Source organism: Salmo trutta, chromosome 7 (genome assembly GCF_901001165.1).
Source record: "Salmo trutta chromosome 7, fSalTru1.1, whole genome shotgun sequence".
Lineage (NCBI taxonomy): Eukaryota > Metazoa > Chordata > Actinopteri > Salmoniformes > Salmonidae > Salmo > Salmo trutta.
This window is the reverse complement of record NC_042963.1, coordinates 18421851-18436674: the sequence shown is the minus strand read 5'-3', so window position 1 is coordinate 18436674 and position 14824 is coordinate 18421851. Positions and strand designations below refer to the sequence as shown.

General features: G+C 46.1%; 2 protein-coding genes across 6 annotated transcripts in view; one reads left to right on the top strand and one right to left on the bottom strand.

Moving 5' to 3' along the window:
- The first annotated feature begins 3742 nt into the window (after positions 1-3742).
- LOC115197050 (ATP-sensitive inward rectifier potassium channel 11) lies at positions 3743-5998 on the top strand. Its single transcript, XM_029758191.1, has one exon. It carries the CDS (start codon positions 4090-4092, stop codon positions 5254-5256), a length of 1167 nt encoding a protein of 388 aa, XP_029614051.1. The 5' UTR covers positions 3743-4089; the 3' UTR covers positions 5257-5998.
- A 157-nt stretch (positions 5999-6155) lies between these two features.
- Positions 6156-14824, bottom strand: part of LOC115197048 (MOB kinase activator 2) — an 80227-nt gene continuing 71558 nt past the window's right edge. For all 5 annotated transcript variants that reach the window (XM_029758190.1, XM_029758188.1, XM_029758187.1 and 2 more), the window contains exons 3-5: positions 14237-14330; positions 8314-8438; positions 6156-8032 (exon numbers count right to left, since the gene is read on the bottom strand). In XM_029758190.1, coding sequence (XP_029614050.1) covers positions 7719-8032; positions 8314-8438; positions 14237-14330 — 533 coding nt within the window. In that variant the 3' untranslated portion in view covers positions 6156-7718. The remainder of the gene's footprint in view (positions 8033-8313; positions 8439-14236; positions 14331-14824) is intronic.

Genomic DNA, 14824 nt, shown 5'->3' with positions numbered 1-14824 from the left:
GCTTAGTGGGACTATCATTTGTTTTTCAACAGGACAATGACCCAACTCACCTCCAGGCTGTGTAAGAACTATTTGACCAAGAAGGATAGTGATGGAGTGCTGCATCAGATGACCTGGCCTCCACAATCACCCGACCTCAACCCAATTGAGATGGTTTGGGATGAGCTGGACTGAAAGAGTGAAGGAAAAGCAGCCAACAAGTGCTCAGCATATGTTGGAACGCCTTCAAGACTGTTGGAAAAGTATTCCAGGTGAAGCTGGTTGAGAGAATGCCAAGAGTGTTCAAAGCAGTTATCAAGGCAAAGGGTGGCTACTTATACAATATATTTTGATTTGTTTAACACTTTTTTGATGTCTTCACTATTATTCTACAATGTAGAAAATAGTCAAAAATAAACAAAATCCCTTGAATGAGTAGGTGTCCAAACTTTTGACTGGTACTGTGTGTGTGTATATATATATATATATATATATATATATATATATATATATATACTGAACAGAAATATAAACGTAACATGTGAAGTGTTGGTCCCATGTTTCATGAACTGAAATAAAAGATCCCAGAAATGTTCCATATGCACAATAGCTTATTTCTCTCAAATGTTGTGCACAAATGTGTTTACATCCCTGTTAGTGAGCATTTCTCCTTTGCCAAGATCATCCATCCACCTGACAGTTGTGGCATATCAAGAAGCTGATTAAGCGGCACGATCATTACGCAGGTGCACCTTGTGCTGGTGACAATAAAAGGCCATTCTAAAATGTGCAGTTTTGTCACACAACACAAAAATGCTAGTTTTAAGGGAGTGTGAAATTGGCATGCTGACTGCAGGAACGTCTACCAGAGCTGTTGTCAGAAAATGGAATGTCAATTTCTGACAGCTGATGAAACTGTGGGTTTGCAGAACCGAAGTTTTTCTGCACCTACTGTCAGAAACCATCTCAAAGAAGCTGATCTGCGTGCTCGTCGTCCTCACCAGGGTCTTGACCTGACTGTGGTTTGGTGTCGTAACCAACTTCAGTGGGCAAATGCTCAACTTTGATGGCCACTGGCCTGCTTGAGAAGTGTGGTCTTCACAGATGAATCCCGGTTTCAACTGTACCGGGCAGATGGCAGACAAGCGTGTATGGCGTCATGTGGGTGAGCGGTTTGCTGATGTCAACAATGTGAACAGAATGCCCCATGGTGGCGGTGGTGTTATGGTATGGGTAGGCATAAGCTATGGACAACGAACACAATTGCATTTTATCTATTGTAATTGGAATACACAGAGATGCTGTGACAAGATCCTGAGGCCCATTGTCGTGCCGCAATCACCTCATGTTTCAGAATGATAATGCACGGCCCCATGTCTCAAGGATCTGTACACAATTCCTGGAAGCTGAAAATGTCCCAGTTGTTCCATGGACTGCATACTCACCAGACATGTTACCCATTGAGCATGTTTGGGATGCTCTGGATCGACGTGTACAACAGCGTTTTCCAGTTCTCGCCAATATCCAGCAACTTCGCACAGCCATTGAAGAGGAGTGGGAAAACTTTCCCCAGGCCTGTTCAACTTTATGCTAAGGAGATTTGTCGGTCTGCATTAAGCAAGTGGTGGTCACACCAGATACTGACTGGTTTTCTGATCCATGCCCCTACTTTCCTTTTTTAAAGGTATACTATATATACACAAAAGTCTGTAGCCACCCCTTCAAATTAGTGGATTCAGCTATTTCAGCCACACCCATCGCTGACAGGTGTATAAAATCTAGCACACAGCCATGCAATCTCCATTGACCAAAATTGGCATTAGAACAGCCTTACTGAGGAGCTCAGTGACTTTCAATGTGGCACCGTCATAGGATGCCACCATTCCAATAAGTCAGGTCTTCAAATTTCTGCCCTGCCCCAGTCAACTGTAGATGCTGTTATTATCAAGTGGAAACGTCTAGGAGCAACAACAGCTCAGCCACAATGTGGTAGGCCACCCAAGCTCACAGAACGGGACTGAAGAGTGCTGAAGCGTGTAGCACATAAAAATCGTCCTTCCTCGGTTACAACACTCACTACCGAGTTCCAAACTGCCTCCGGAAGCAACGTCAACACAAGAACTGTTCGTCAGGAGCTTCATGAAATTTGTTTCCATGGCCGAGCTGCTGCACACAAGCCTAAGATCACTATGCGCAATGCCAAGCGTCAGCTGGGATAATGTAAAGCTTGCCACCGTTGGACTCTGGAGCAGTGGAAACGTGTTTTCTGGAGTGATGAATCCAGTTATCCTTTTTAGATAAAACTATACTAAATACAACCACGTCACCAAATAATTAAATAAAACACACTATTTTGCAAAGAAGGTCTACAGCAGCCTCAACAGCACTCTGTAGGGTAGCACCATGGTGTAGCCGGAGGACAGCTAGCTTCCGTCCTCCTCTGGGTACAAGGACTACAATACAAAACCTATGAGGCTCATGGTTCTCACCCCTTTCCATAGACTTACACAATAATTATGACAACTTCCAGAGGACGTCCTCCAACCCATCAGAGCTCTTGCAGCATGAACTGGCATGTTGTCCACCCAATCAAAGGATCAGAGAATGAATCTAGTACTGAAAGCATAAGCTACAGCTAGCTAGCACTGCATACAATGTGGTGAGTAGTTGACTCAAAGAGAAAGACAGTAGTTGAACAGTTTTTAACAAATTAATTTCTTCCAAAATGGAGAAGCAAGAGAGAAATTGTCACTATTGTTTTTTAAACTTTCAGTTGTACTTACTTAGCTAGCAAATGCAGCTAGCTAGTTTAGCCTACTGAAAAACCCTGCACAAACATAGGGACGCTATGTTAGCTAGCTGGCTATGACTTTCCAACACAACACTGGAACTCTTCCAAGTCAAGGTAAGCTTTAGGTTGGTTAAGTGTAGTACTACAAGAACCAGAGCCCTTACATTAGGGTTCCCTAATGTAAACTGGATCTCTTTCCTCCATTGGAAAAGCCTATAAGACTGTCCCACTGTAGCTACTCCGTGCTTTTTAGGAAGCTATGGTTGGTAAAAGCAGGACAACTAAAAAACATTACTGAATTACAAAACAAACAAAATATTGGAAACCTTTTTTAAAGTATTTTGATGCACCAGTGCATAGTATGCACAGTTGCATCACAATTTGGCACAGTGCATTATTTCTGACAGTTTTATCACATTAACACCAAAACAGAAAAACAACTATATCACTAATTGAAGCTTGCTCTGCCCCCCCCCCCCCCCCCCCCCCGCTGTGATGTCACACCAATGAAGTGATGTGACTTTGATCATGTGGTTTCTCTGCAAAGGTTTAGAAACAATAGTTTTGACTTCCTCTTGTCAGACCAGTAAATAAACCAATAAAGATTTGCCACTCTTCCTGAATTGACCCTATGTAACAACGTTCCAGAAATAAACTATTGGAGTTAAACAATTCAACTAAATTAAGTTCATTTAGAGGGAAATGCCACCAGCATAATCCAGGCATTGAGATAATGTCGCATATTAGCCTACAGATGGAGTAATGTGTAAAAAAAAGAACGGTTTGTTCTGCCTAAACGCCTTCCCAACTCGTGCTCTCGTTTCCTTGTACGAGCAAACCTGCCTCCCTCGTCCAAACGATGGACATGGGGTAGTTTTATCACCACTGCTGTTGCGATTTTATCTAGCGTTTTATAGGTAGGAATTAAATCTACATTAATCGCGGGACGAAGCGCGCCAGACCAGTGCGTCAATTGCGACGGTAGGCTACTATCGAGTTGCAGTTGCGTGACTGACAGCGGCAGCTGAATGCGGAATCTTCTCATGGGACCTGGGCGGCTATGGTGGTGCGCCTGCCTGATCCTGGGAACGGGGCAATGTGAAGAGCTCACATACTTCTAGAAACTAGATGACAGAGCAACACTCTTCCTCTGGCAGCTGCGGTCATTCGGAAGAGAACTTTCACGGGCGGTCGCCTTCGGTTAGAAGACGCACATGAGAAGAGGAAATTAGCCTATAGATTTTAATCAAGAGGAGGTAGCTAATCTGCTTAATCGTTGGCAAGTGATCCCGCGGTGAACAGTAGGCTATGGGAGCACTATGTTGTCCCGAAAAGGACTGGTCCCTGACGACTACTTGCTGACCCGCTTGGCTGAGGATGTCCAGCAGCCTAAATTCAAGGGGAAAGCGCGGAAGGCTCGGTTCGTTGCCAAAAACGGAACTTGTAATGTGGCCCACACGAACATTCGCGAACAAGGACGGTTCCTACAGGATGTTTTCACCACTTTAGTGGATCTAAAATGGCTTCACACACTTATAATTTTCACCATGTCGTTTCTATGCAGCTGGCTGCTGTTTGCGATGGTGTGGTGGCTCATTGCCTTTGCACACGGCGACCTGGATCAAAAAGGTGACGACTTTGTCCCTTGCGTAACGGACATCCACTCCTTCTCCTCCGCTTTCCTTTTCTCCATAGAGGTGCAGGTGACCATCGGGTTCGGTGGACGCATGGTCACAGAGGAATGCTTGTCCGCCATAGCGGTCCTCATCATTCAGAACATCGTGGGCTTGTTGATTAACGCCATCATGCTGGGGTGTATATTTATGAAGACGGCCCAGGCGAACCGGCGCGCCGAGACGCTGATCTTCAGCAAGCACGCTGTCATTTCCATCCGAAATAACAGGCTCTGCTTTATGATCCGTTTAGGGGACCTGAGGAAGAGCATGATCATCAGCGCCACCGTGCGGATGCAGGTGGTAAGGCGTAGCACCACTCCGGAGGGCGAGGTGGTCCCCCTGGACCAGATAGATATTCACATGGACAACCCCGTGGGGACCAACGGTATTTTCCTGGTGGCCCCTCTTATCATATGTCACATTATCAACAAAGACAGCCCGCTCTATGAGCTATCACCAGCGGACTTACAAAATAATGACATCGAGGTGATAGTGGTGCTGGAGGGGGTGGTGGAGACCACGGGTATAACCACCCAGGCCCGGACATCCTACCTGTCCGAGGAGATACTGTGGGGGCAGCGCTTTGTGCCCACTATAACCGAGGAAGAGGGCGCGTACGCGGTAGACTACTCCAAATTCGGTAACGCGATTAGAGTGCCGACACCCAGCTGCAGTGCCAAGAAACTGGATGAGGACGGAGGCATCGCCAGGTTTAAACTGCACGAGCACTCCACCCCGCGGCCGTCGGTGAGAAGGCGGCAACTCTCACTGCGCATAAAGCGTCAAAGCACCATCAGCCCACTAGCCTAAATAGACAACTTTAATAAAACGAGTGGATAGTGCCAATGCATTTTGTATCTGAAATTGAGGTTATTACCAATATCTTAATGGGATATTTTTGTAATTTTACAGAAATGCTGTTTATCATCCAATGATGTTCTTATTGTGGGCAACGGGACCCACAAGGTGTGAATGCATGCTCTAGCCCAGCACATACCTACTTCAACCAACGACTATATGATTAGATGAATCCAGTGTTGGGCTAGAACAAAACCCTGCACACCCTGTGGGTATTAAGTCAGGACCAGGATCAAGTATTGTAGCCTAATGTGCCCCTACATACTGCAATGTTAAATGTACTATTACCTGAAAGCGTTCGGTGATTTTAGAGGCCTGAACGTCGTGCCGTTCTATCACTCCCAGAACAACGCACCTATCAAATACCTTCTTACTCAGGGTGGTCAATGAAAACAGATGCATGATGGAACGCAGTTGGATAGATTTGTAACATTATACAAAAGCTATGCAATTATCCGGTTTGAAGGCACAGGCCAGCGTGTGCGTAGTAGACTGGTGCCCAACGCTCCTCCCGGACAACCGGGGCTCATCGCAGGCTTTTCATCTGACCCTGCATGAAAACAATAGCAGATACTGTGGCCCTCAAGGACTTGACCAGCGCTGATCTACATAATGATGCTCTTGTATAGTAAAAACGTCATATTGTCTTATGCAAAGCTTGACTTGGAAATAAAGGCATTCCTGTTGACATGTACTGTACAGTGTGTGTGTGTGTGTGGATGATATGCAGAGGAGAACTTCCTTGAAAAGTGACCCGTTTTCCTTGTCAAGTTACTATGCATGTCACACATCTACTTAGTCCTCATCCTCATGCTCATCACCACGTTGACAGAAGACAACATGAGACGGAGCGGCATTTGTCTTTTATTCGATTATTATCCGCAGAGTTTAAAATCTTAAATTGCTTTTAACTTAGTTAATAATTAAAATACATCAAAATAAAAGCCAGAACTGAAGAACCCTGCAAAAAAAAAAAAAATAGATATAAATAAAAAAGGAGAACTATAAACCCAAATCCTCCTTGATACAGAGGCTATGTCTGACGGATTCAGCTTGCCACTCTCTGTACAGTGAAGTTGAAGCAGACTGTGCATTTTTCTATACATGTGTAAGGATGCCATTATTTTTTCATGAACTAGTTTCATCTTTGATAATAATAAAAAAAAAAAGTACATTTGAAAGGGAAAATAAAAACCAAAAGATAAGGGTCTGGGGGGTTTCGTCAAGAGACCGTGGGGCTTGTTCCGCAATACAGAACAGCAAACAGACCACCCCCCACACGTATCCTCCCTCCTCCTTTCCTCCCTTCGTTTTGGGCGTGCAGACATAACCAATGTCTTTGTCCTTCTCCTGTGCTGCTGGAGGGGGCAGGGGGGCTGCCGCTGTACCGTACTCACAGCAAACAGCTCTGTTCCCTGGGGAAGAGGTCTCCACTCTCCACCACCCTCCCCTGTACTCAAATAATGGGAACCACTTTGTCTTGTAGTAACATGTCTGGTCAGATTAAATATCTAATATACAATCTTTATATCTTCTTCTCTATCTCCCTGCTTGTGTGGCAGTGCCACCCTGTCTATACTGCCCTCTATGGGTGGCCTCTGGGATGGATCTGTTAAAGAGGGGTACATCAGGTGATTACCTGACTAGAGTAATACCAGAATGACAACTAACATTTATGGGAGAGAGAAGTTTTGTGGACAGAGAGAATGAGAAAAATAGAGTACTTCTCTCTGGCAGCAGTGACTTGTGTTCTCTCAGGTCCTGAGTAGGAAGCACTTGAATCATCCCAAGATTAACAACCCAAACAGTGATTGGCTAGTGTCGCCCACCAGGCAGTTACATGGCTCCCTATAGGCCAGCGTAGTGACCGTCCCCCTTCAATCTTCCCACCACTAGGGGGAGCAAAGAGCCAATACGATAATAGAGTCACCTTTTCTCCACACAATAACAACACTGTACAATAGTATGTTCAAGCAAAGCAGAGCCACCATCCTGAACTATACTTTAGGCAGAGGACAGAGGGAGGAAAGGGCAAACAGACGCACTGTCCTCAAATGAGAAAAATAAAACAAAATATAATAAAAGTCAAATAAAACATTACACATAGTTTGTTCCTAGTTTAAATTGCAGAGCAGATGGGAGGGATTTGCCCCTGGGAGGAACATGCTGACGCCAATTCCTGTTGGCGTGACAACACCCCCCCCCCTACCCCCCACCCCCAAAAAACCCTCCCCCCTGGATCCTTCCGGCTGGCTGGCGTCATAGCGAAATATAAGGGTAGTGGAAGGTCTCCAGGTCCTGCTGCTGAAGCCAGAGGCCTAGGAAGGGGACCAGGCGTTCTGTTTCCACTTCTCTCCTCTATCTTTATCATCTACCACCTCCTTCCCGGGGCTGCTTCTCGCGGCAACCCCTGCTCATCTCTCCGTCACATGGTTGTGTGAGGAGGGGGAAGGGGCCGAGGTGGGGGAGGAAGGGGCGGCGGGCGCTGGGGGCGCGGGGGCGCAGAGGATTTCGGACAGATCGTCCATGATACAGGTCTCCTTGGGATCGACCAGGTTGAATTCCCTTACGAAAACAATGAAATGTGCGTACAGAGTGTTCAAGTGGCCCTGTAGATCCAGGGCGACTGTCTCCTTAAAGTGCGCCCAAAAGAGGTGAGCCAGGACGTGGAACAGATAACGGCAGATCTTCTTTACCAAAGACTCAAACGCGTTGGGGAACTCTTTACCTGCACGGAGAGACAGAGGAGAGGAGAGCAGGTTTAGAGATAGTTGGTGCTAGCATTACCATTCTGACTTAAAAAGAAGCTATTATCACAATGCCAAGATGGCTATGAAGTGCCAAAAAGAAACATTCAACACATGACTTAATTGGAAACAGTAGAGGGCAGCAGTGGCACAGTTCAAAGTCCCAGCTTCAGTTTGATGTCAGAGAACCAGGGAGAGGCTGCAGTGCTGCAGACTGACCACAGCGTGGCGCTGCAGGTGTGGACCAGAGCTTTACACTCACCGTATTTCGTAGGAAAGATGTCGTCGTCTGTTACCAGCTTCTGCACCAGACTCATGACGAAGTCGACGTACTGAGGTGCAGTGCACTTTGTCTTCTTCCCCCTCTCGTCATACCAGTAGTATATTCTGGACACAAACAAGACAGTTGGTCATTTTTCTACACCATTACTTCCATAGAAATAATAATAATAATAGTAATAATAATAATAGCCATTTAGCAGCCGCTTTTATCCAAAGCGACTTACTGACATGCGTGCATACATTCTCCGTATGGGTGGCCCCAGGAAATAAACACGTGTGCTTTGAAATGTACGAGATTGAGGCTATTATTACTTCGCCTAGTACGTTATCGCTGACAAGTCACCTGATCTTGAAAAGGAACAACCCGATAGGTTCAAATCACTACCTATATATCACACCGTGAATCATCTCGGGTAAAGAATGTGCGCCAGGCGAGGCAGCTTCCTTACACTGCAAGGTGTGCTTTCCAGAAACTAAAAATGGCTGAATCATTCACGTCATTATGTTGAAAGATGAAAAACACACAAACCCCTATGTGAAAGCCCACACATTCACAGCATTTCCTCGTCTCCAAACAAGACCACGGACAGTCAAAATCATGTTTTTCATGACATTGGATGCTATTCGGTTGAAACCAGATCAAAGTCTGAAAAAAATATGACTGTTGCTTCTACATTGATAAAGTTTGATCATAAAGTTACTGGTCCCTTCCCCCGGTTAAAAACTTGGATTCAGGAGGTGGAATTATTAAAAGAGTGTGACTGTTCGGGACCTTTCACCCAACATGATGAATGACTGAACTGTGTGTGTGTGTGGACCTGCCAGACAGACCTCCAGCCCAGTGAGGAACCAGCCAACCCCACCCCCTTCTAACATAGACATGTTTTCATATTTCCATTCCAGTGGACTTAATGAACCCCCTGCCCGTTTCCTTTCCAGATCGGGACGAATTCCCTGCAGTCTTGGAGTAACGCGACCCACCCCCCGTCGCTCTGACTGGTCAAACATTTCCCGGAGATGGGTGACCCGGTTACAAGATGGCTGTAACTGAAGGCAACCCCGAGCCACGGTGGTCATGAGTTAGCAAGGTCAAATTGCAAGTCAGTGAAATCACCAAACAAAAAGATAGCATGGCTAGCATGGACACACGCAACCTGGGAATACTGTACCGGCGCTGGAGCTAGCAGTGCGAGAGTGAGGCTAGCCGGCCACGTGAGCTAAAAGGGGTCATAAACTGCACAACACATCAGCATGACCAGGCGCCACAAAGAAGAGAACTCACAGGGAAGGCCCATCTAGGAGTGAGCAAGGTCGAAGCTAGCACGGCTAAAGCAACAGGGAAACAGAGCTAACAGCAGTATGATTGTGGACTACAGGAAAAGGAGCACCGAGCACGTCCCCATTCTCATCGATGGGGCTGTAGTGGAGCAGGTTGAGAGCTTCAAATTCCTTGGTGTCCACATCAACAACAAACTACAATGGTCCAAACACACCAAGACAGTCGTGAAGAGGGCACGACAAAGCCTATTCCCCCTCAGGAAACTAAAAAGATTTGGCATGGGTCCTCAGATCCTCAAAAGGTTCTACAGCTGCACCATCGAGAGCATCCTGACCGGTTGCATCACTGCCTGGTACGGCAATTGCTCGGCCTCCGACCGCAAGGCACTTCAGAGGGTAGTGCATACGGCTCAGTACATCACTGGGGCTAAGCTGCCTGCCATCCAAGACCTCCACACCAGGCGGTGTCAGAGGAAGGCCCTAAAAATTGTCAAAGACCCCAGCCACCCCAGTCATAGACTGTTCTCTCTACTACCGCATGGCATATGCATAGTCACTAACTATACATCCATGTACATAGTACCTCAATTGGGCCGACCAACCAGTGCTCCCGCACATTGGCTAACCGAATTGTGTCCCACCACCCGCCAACCCCTCTTTTACGATACTGCTACTCTCTGTTCATCATATATGCATAGTGACTTTAACCATATCTACATGTACATACTACCTCAATTAGCCCAACTAACATTTTCAAATGTCTTTTTACTGTTGTTTTATTTCTTTACTTACCCACGACACCTTTTTTTCCGCACTGTTGGTTAGAGCCTGTAAGTAAGCATTTCACTGTAAGGTCTACACCTGTTGTATTCGGCGCACGTGACAAATAAACTTTGATTTGATATAGCCATTAGCTAATGAGGCTAGTAGTGTATGGTAGCTGATAGGCTGTCAAAACTAGAGGGGTTACGGGTCCAGCGCAGGCTCCCAATGAGCCGTAGAGCAGAGATGGCATGGTCTGTGGGATTTACCAAGGTCAAGCTACAAACAAGGCAAATAGCTTGTGAACAAAAAGGTTTGACTGAAACCCAAAGAAAACAAGAAACTGTAGCAGTAGAGGTGAGTGAACGAGCGGAGTAGCAGAATCCCATGAGCACGAGGCGTTGAAAAGACGTATTTTTTTGGGGGTGAAAAGTTCAACCAATTCTCCAAACTGGGACGGTTGTGTTAACAATAGCAGCATGGCGTGGTCTCAGTCTGGCGGGCTGTGGGGCAGACGTTACAAATCCTGAGGAATGTAGAGCGTCCAGATAACTGACCCTGAAGGAGGGCCCTTCTGACCACAAGACAAGCACCAGGCCAGGCCCCACACTGAGGAGAGTACAACACTAACACTCACTAGGATAACACACACACACACACACACACACACACACACAACCTTACAAAGACCGGCAAACATGCCAAAAAAGACAGACGTCATAAGCCCACAAAAACAAAACAAACACCCACACACCCATTCACCCACCCACATAAAATGGGCATAAGACTATCAAGTGGGCCTGTTCCCATAGCTCATGGAAAGTTTTCTCCTAAAATAGCACATTTTACAGTGCCTGGGGTAGGGGGAATTGACTGTGACTGTGTGTTGTGGGTGAGTGCCAGCCAGGGAGGCAGGAAAAGGGCGGGGTGCCGTTACTGTGGCACACCATTAGACTGACGGACTGCACGTCTCCACAGCTGTTACAGCCCACAATCATCGTTAGAAACACCGGGAGCATTTGGGTTCATGGGGTTTGCGTATTGGAATTGTATTTCATTCCAATATTTAGGGCTGTCCCCGAAAAGAAAACCTTGGTTGAAAAAAAATCTGTTCTTTTGACCAATCAATTGGTCGATATTTTAAAATGTGTATTTTTCCATATACAGTGCATTCGGAAAGTATTCAGACCCCTTAACTTTTCCCACATTGTTACATTACAGACGTATTCTAAAATTGAGGATTTATTTTTCTCAAATCTACACACACTACCCTATAATGACAAAGCGAACAGGTTGTTTGAAATAAAATAAAAATACATTTTTTCATAAGTATTCAGACCCTTTGTTATGAGACTCAAAATTGAGCATCCTGTTTCCATTTATAACCTTGACGTTTCTACAACTTGGAGTCCACCTGTGGTAATTTCAATTGATTGGACATGATTTGGAAAAGCACACACCTGTCTATATAAGGTCCCACAGTTGACAGTGCATGTCCGAGCAAAAAACAAACCATGAGGTTGAAGGAATTGTCTGTAGAGCTCTGAGACAGGATTGTGTTAAGGCACAGATCTGGGGAAGGGTAACAAAAAAAAAAGAATTAGGCAGCATTCAAGGTCCCCAAGAACACAGTGGCCTCCATCGTTGTTAAATGGAAGAACACGGCCAAACTGAGCAATCGAGGGAGAAGGGCCTTGGTCAGGGAGGTGACCAAGAACCCAATGGTCACTGACAGAGCTCCAGAGTTCCTCTGTGGAGATGGGAGAACAGCATCATACTGTGGGGATGTTTTTCAGCGGCAGGGAGACTAGTCAGGATCGAGGGAAAGATGAACGGAGCAAAGTACAGAGAGATCCTTGATGAAAACCTGCTCCAGAGCACTTAGGACCTTAGACTGGGGAGAAGGTTCACCTTCCAACAGGACAACGACCCTAAGCACACAGCCAAGACAATGCAGGAGTGGATTTGGGACAAGTCTCTAAATGTCCTTGAGTGGCCCTCCCTGAGCCCGGACTTGAACCCGATCAAAACACCTGTGCAGCGACGCTCCCCATCCAACCTGTCAGAGCTTTAGAGGACCTGCAGAGAAGAATGGGATAAACTCCCCCAAATACAGGTGCCAAGCTTGTAGCTTCATACCCAAGAAGACTCAAGACTGTAATCGTTGCTAAAGATGACTCAACAAATTACTGAGTAAAGGGTCTGAATAGTAACGTAAATTTGATATTTCAGTTTGCAAACATTTCTAAAAAAAGTTTTTTGATTTGTCATTATGGGGTATTGATGAGGTGGGGGGGAAAAACGATTTAATGTGTTTTAGAATAAGGCTGTTAACGTAACAAAACGTGGAAGTGAAGGGGTCTGAATACATTCCGAATGCACTCTATATGGACAATTTAACAGTTAGGATATTGATTATAGACCTAATTAAGTTTGTGTACACAAAAATCAACATGTATTTTGATGTGTAAAAAGAAATAAAAAAATGACTAAATAAATATATATTTTTTTAAATAAAACAATAAAAGTGATTTTTGGGGGGGCTATTTCTCCGCCATCCTCACACACTGTTGCACCTACAACACTAATCTAGTGACCACTATTGGAGTTCTGCCCAAGCAAGGCATTTGATTGGTTTGACGTGTTGCAAGGCGTCACCGATTTACACCGGGTCTCCACCCCTATTTAGCCATTTTGTCTGCCATGAACTTCCCCAGGCTTCCTGTTCTCCACCAGGCTACCTGACAACAAATCTGTCACAGGCCTGTCATTCCTCAACGGCTTCTCCATTGTTTGCCTTCTCTCTGTCACTTTCATTTTCCACCGTGTGTGTGTGTGTGTGTGTGTGTGTGTGTGTGTGTGCGCCCGGGTGCGTGCAAACACACATTTGTAGTGTGGTTTAGCCTAAATGTGGGGGATCTGGTTTTTCCAGCCGTAAGTATAAACAAGCGAGGAGGGCCTCTTTCCAAAGACAAGGGCTCCACACATGAAAACGGCACCCCGCCCTGACAGGGGCAACTCGTTGGGTGAATACTTAGTCAACCTCCTCCCCTCTGCTAGACAGGGATGAATAGTCCTCCATGTTGTGACGGTCTTTGACTCCGACTACTGTAGGTGTAGGCTCTGCCTTTGTACGGGGGGGTAGACAAACTGTAGCTGTAGAGAGCCCTTTGTACAGAGTAGAGGCATTCCTTTATGAACAGCTACGGCTGAAGGTGATATTTTTTTAAAGACTCGGTTTGGTGACTTCTGAGCTAAAGCCACCAGGGGATGGATGCATGGTATCGTGATGACTCGTGTCATGGCGCCCATGGAAAGTCCTACATATTAAACAGGATTTTCCTGAGAGAGACCACAACTATTAGCTAGATAGGCCCCTCCGGTTTACTTGGCGATGGAACACAAACAAAAATGGCCACATCTCCCATCGGCTTCTCAGAACCATTCGATCTTGGACCTCCATCTAGGAACTCTGTGTTCTAAGTACAGAGACCTCACTATGCACCAGTCCAGCTAGGAACACGAGGCACCTCAGAAAGGCTCATGGGATTTGAGAACGCTCACAGCGAAAGCTACATTCCGACAGTCTCTCACTAGTATTAGACAGCGCTACAGTCCTCCACTTTACAGAGAGACAGAGAGAGAGCGCGAGAGAAGGAAGACAACATGGAAAGTCAGGGGTAACAGCGCAGCCCTGGCGTCAGAAAGCTCTGCTGCTATCAAGACATGGGTCTGTATAATAGATGCGAGACTTCTGATAAATAACCCAATGGTAGGCCAGAGCACTGATGAATAAACCAATGGTAGGCCAGAGCACTGATGAATAAACCAATGGTGGGGGGGGGGGGGGGGGGGGGACTTACGTGTTACAGGCGGTCATGGCTTGACAGGTGTCCCCAGTGCAGAACTCGGAGATGGTGCTGTACTGCAGGTTTATAAGATTGAAGAAGGTCGTAGCTGAAGGGAGAGAAGAGGAATATTATCATGTATAATGTCATTATCACACTCCGTAAGTCTGCTCCAGCTCTAGCCTTGGTTAAATAGCCTACACGCATCAAATTCATTCAAATAGAGCCCCAGCTATGTTCATCTGTACAGACAACATTTCCAACAGCACCGTACATGTTCAGCCCCAGGTAGTAAGCAGAGAGAGAGACAGACAGAAGGTTGGAGGTGCTGCTGGCTCCATTCATGACCAGCATTTTAGCCCCAAGGTAACTTGTTCGTATGTTTCTCGTGCTTCTTCTTCGCCACGTTTGTTTGTGGCCAACCTTACGTAGCATAGAACGATACGGACGGGGGTCGGCCTTGTTGCGCAACTCCCTGATTTCACGTTAAAAAAAACTCCCCCTCTGGAGAGCACCTGGCAGGTTGCTCAGTCTCCAAAACAAGCCCTGAGAGAAACTAAATAACTCCTGTGTCGTCCCCCACACGCGAAGCCTGATGAAACA

Coding starts and splice junctions, on each gene's coding strand:
- LOC115197050 (XM_029758191.1), top strand. CDS start 4,090: ATGTTGTCCCGAAAAGGACTGGTCCCTGACGACTACTTGCTGACCCGC.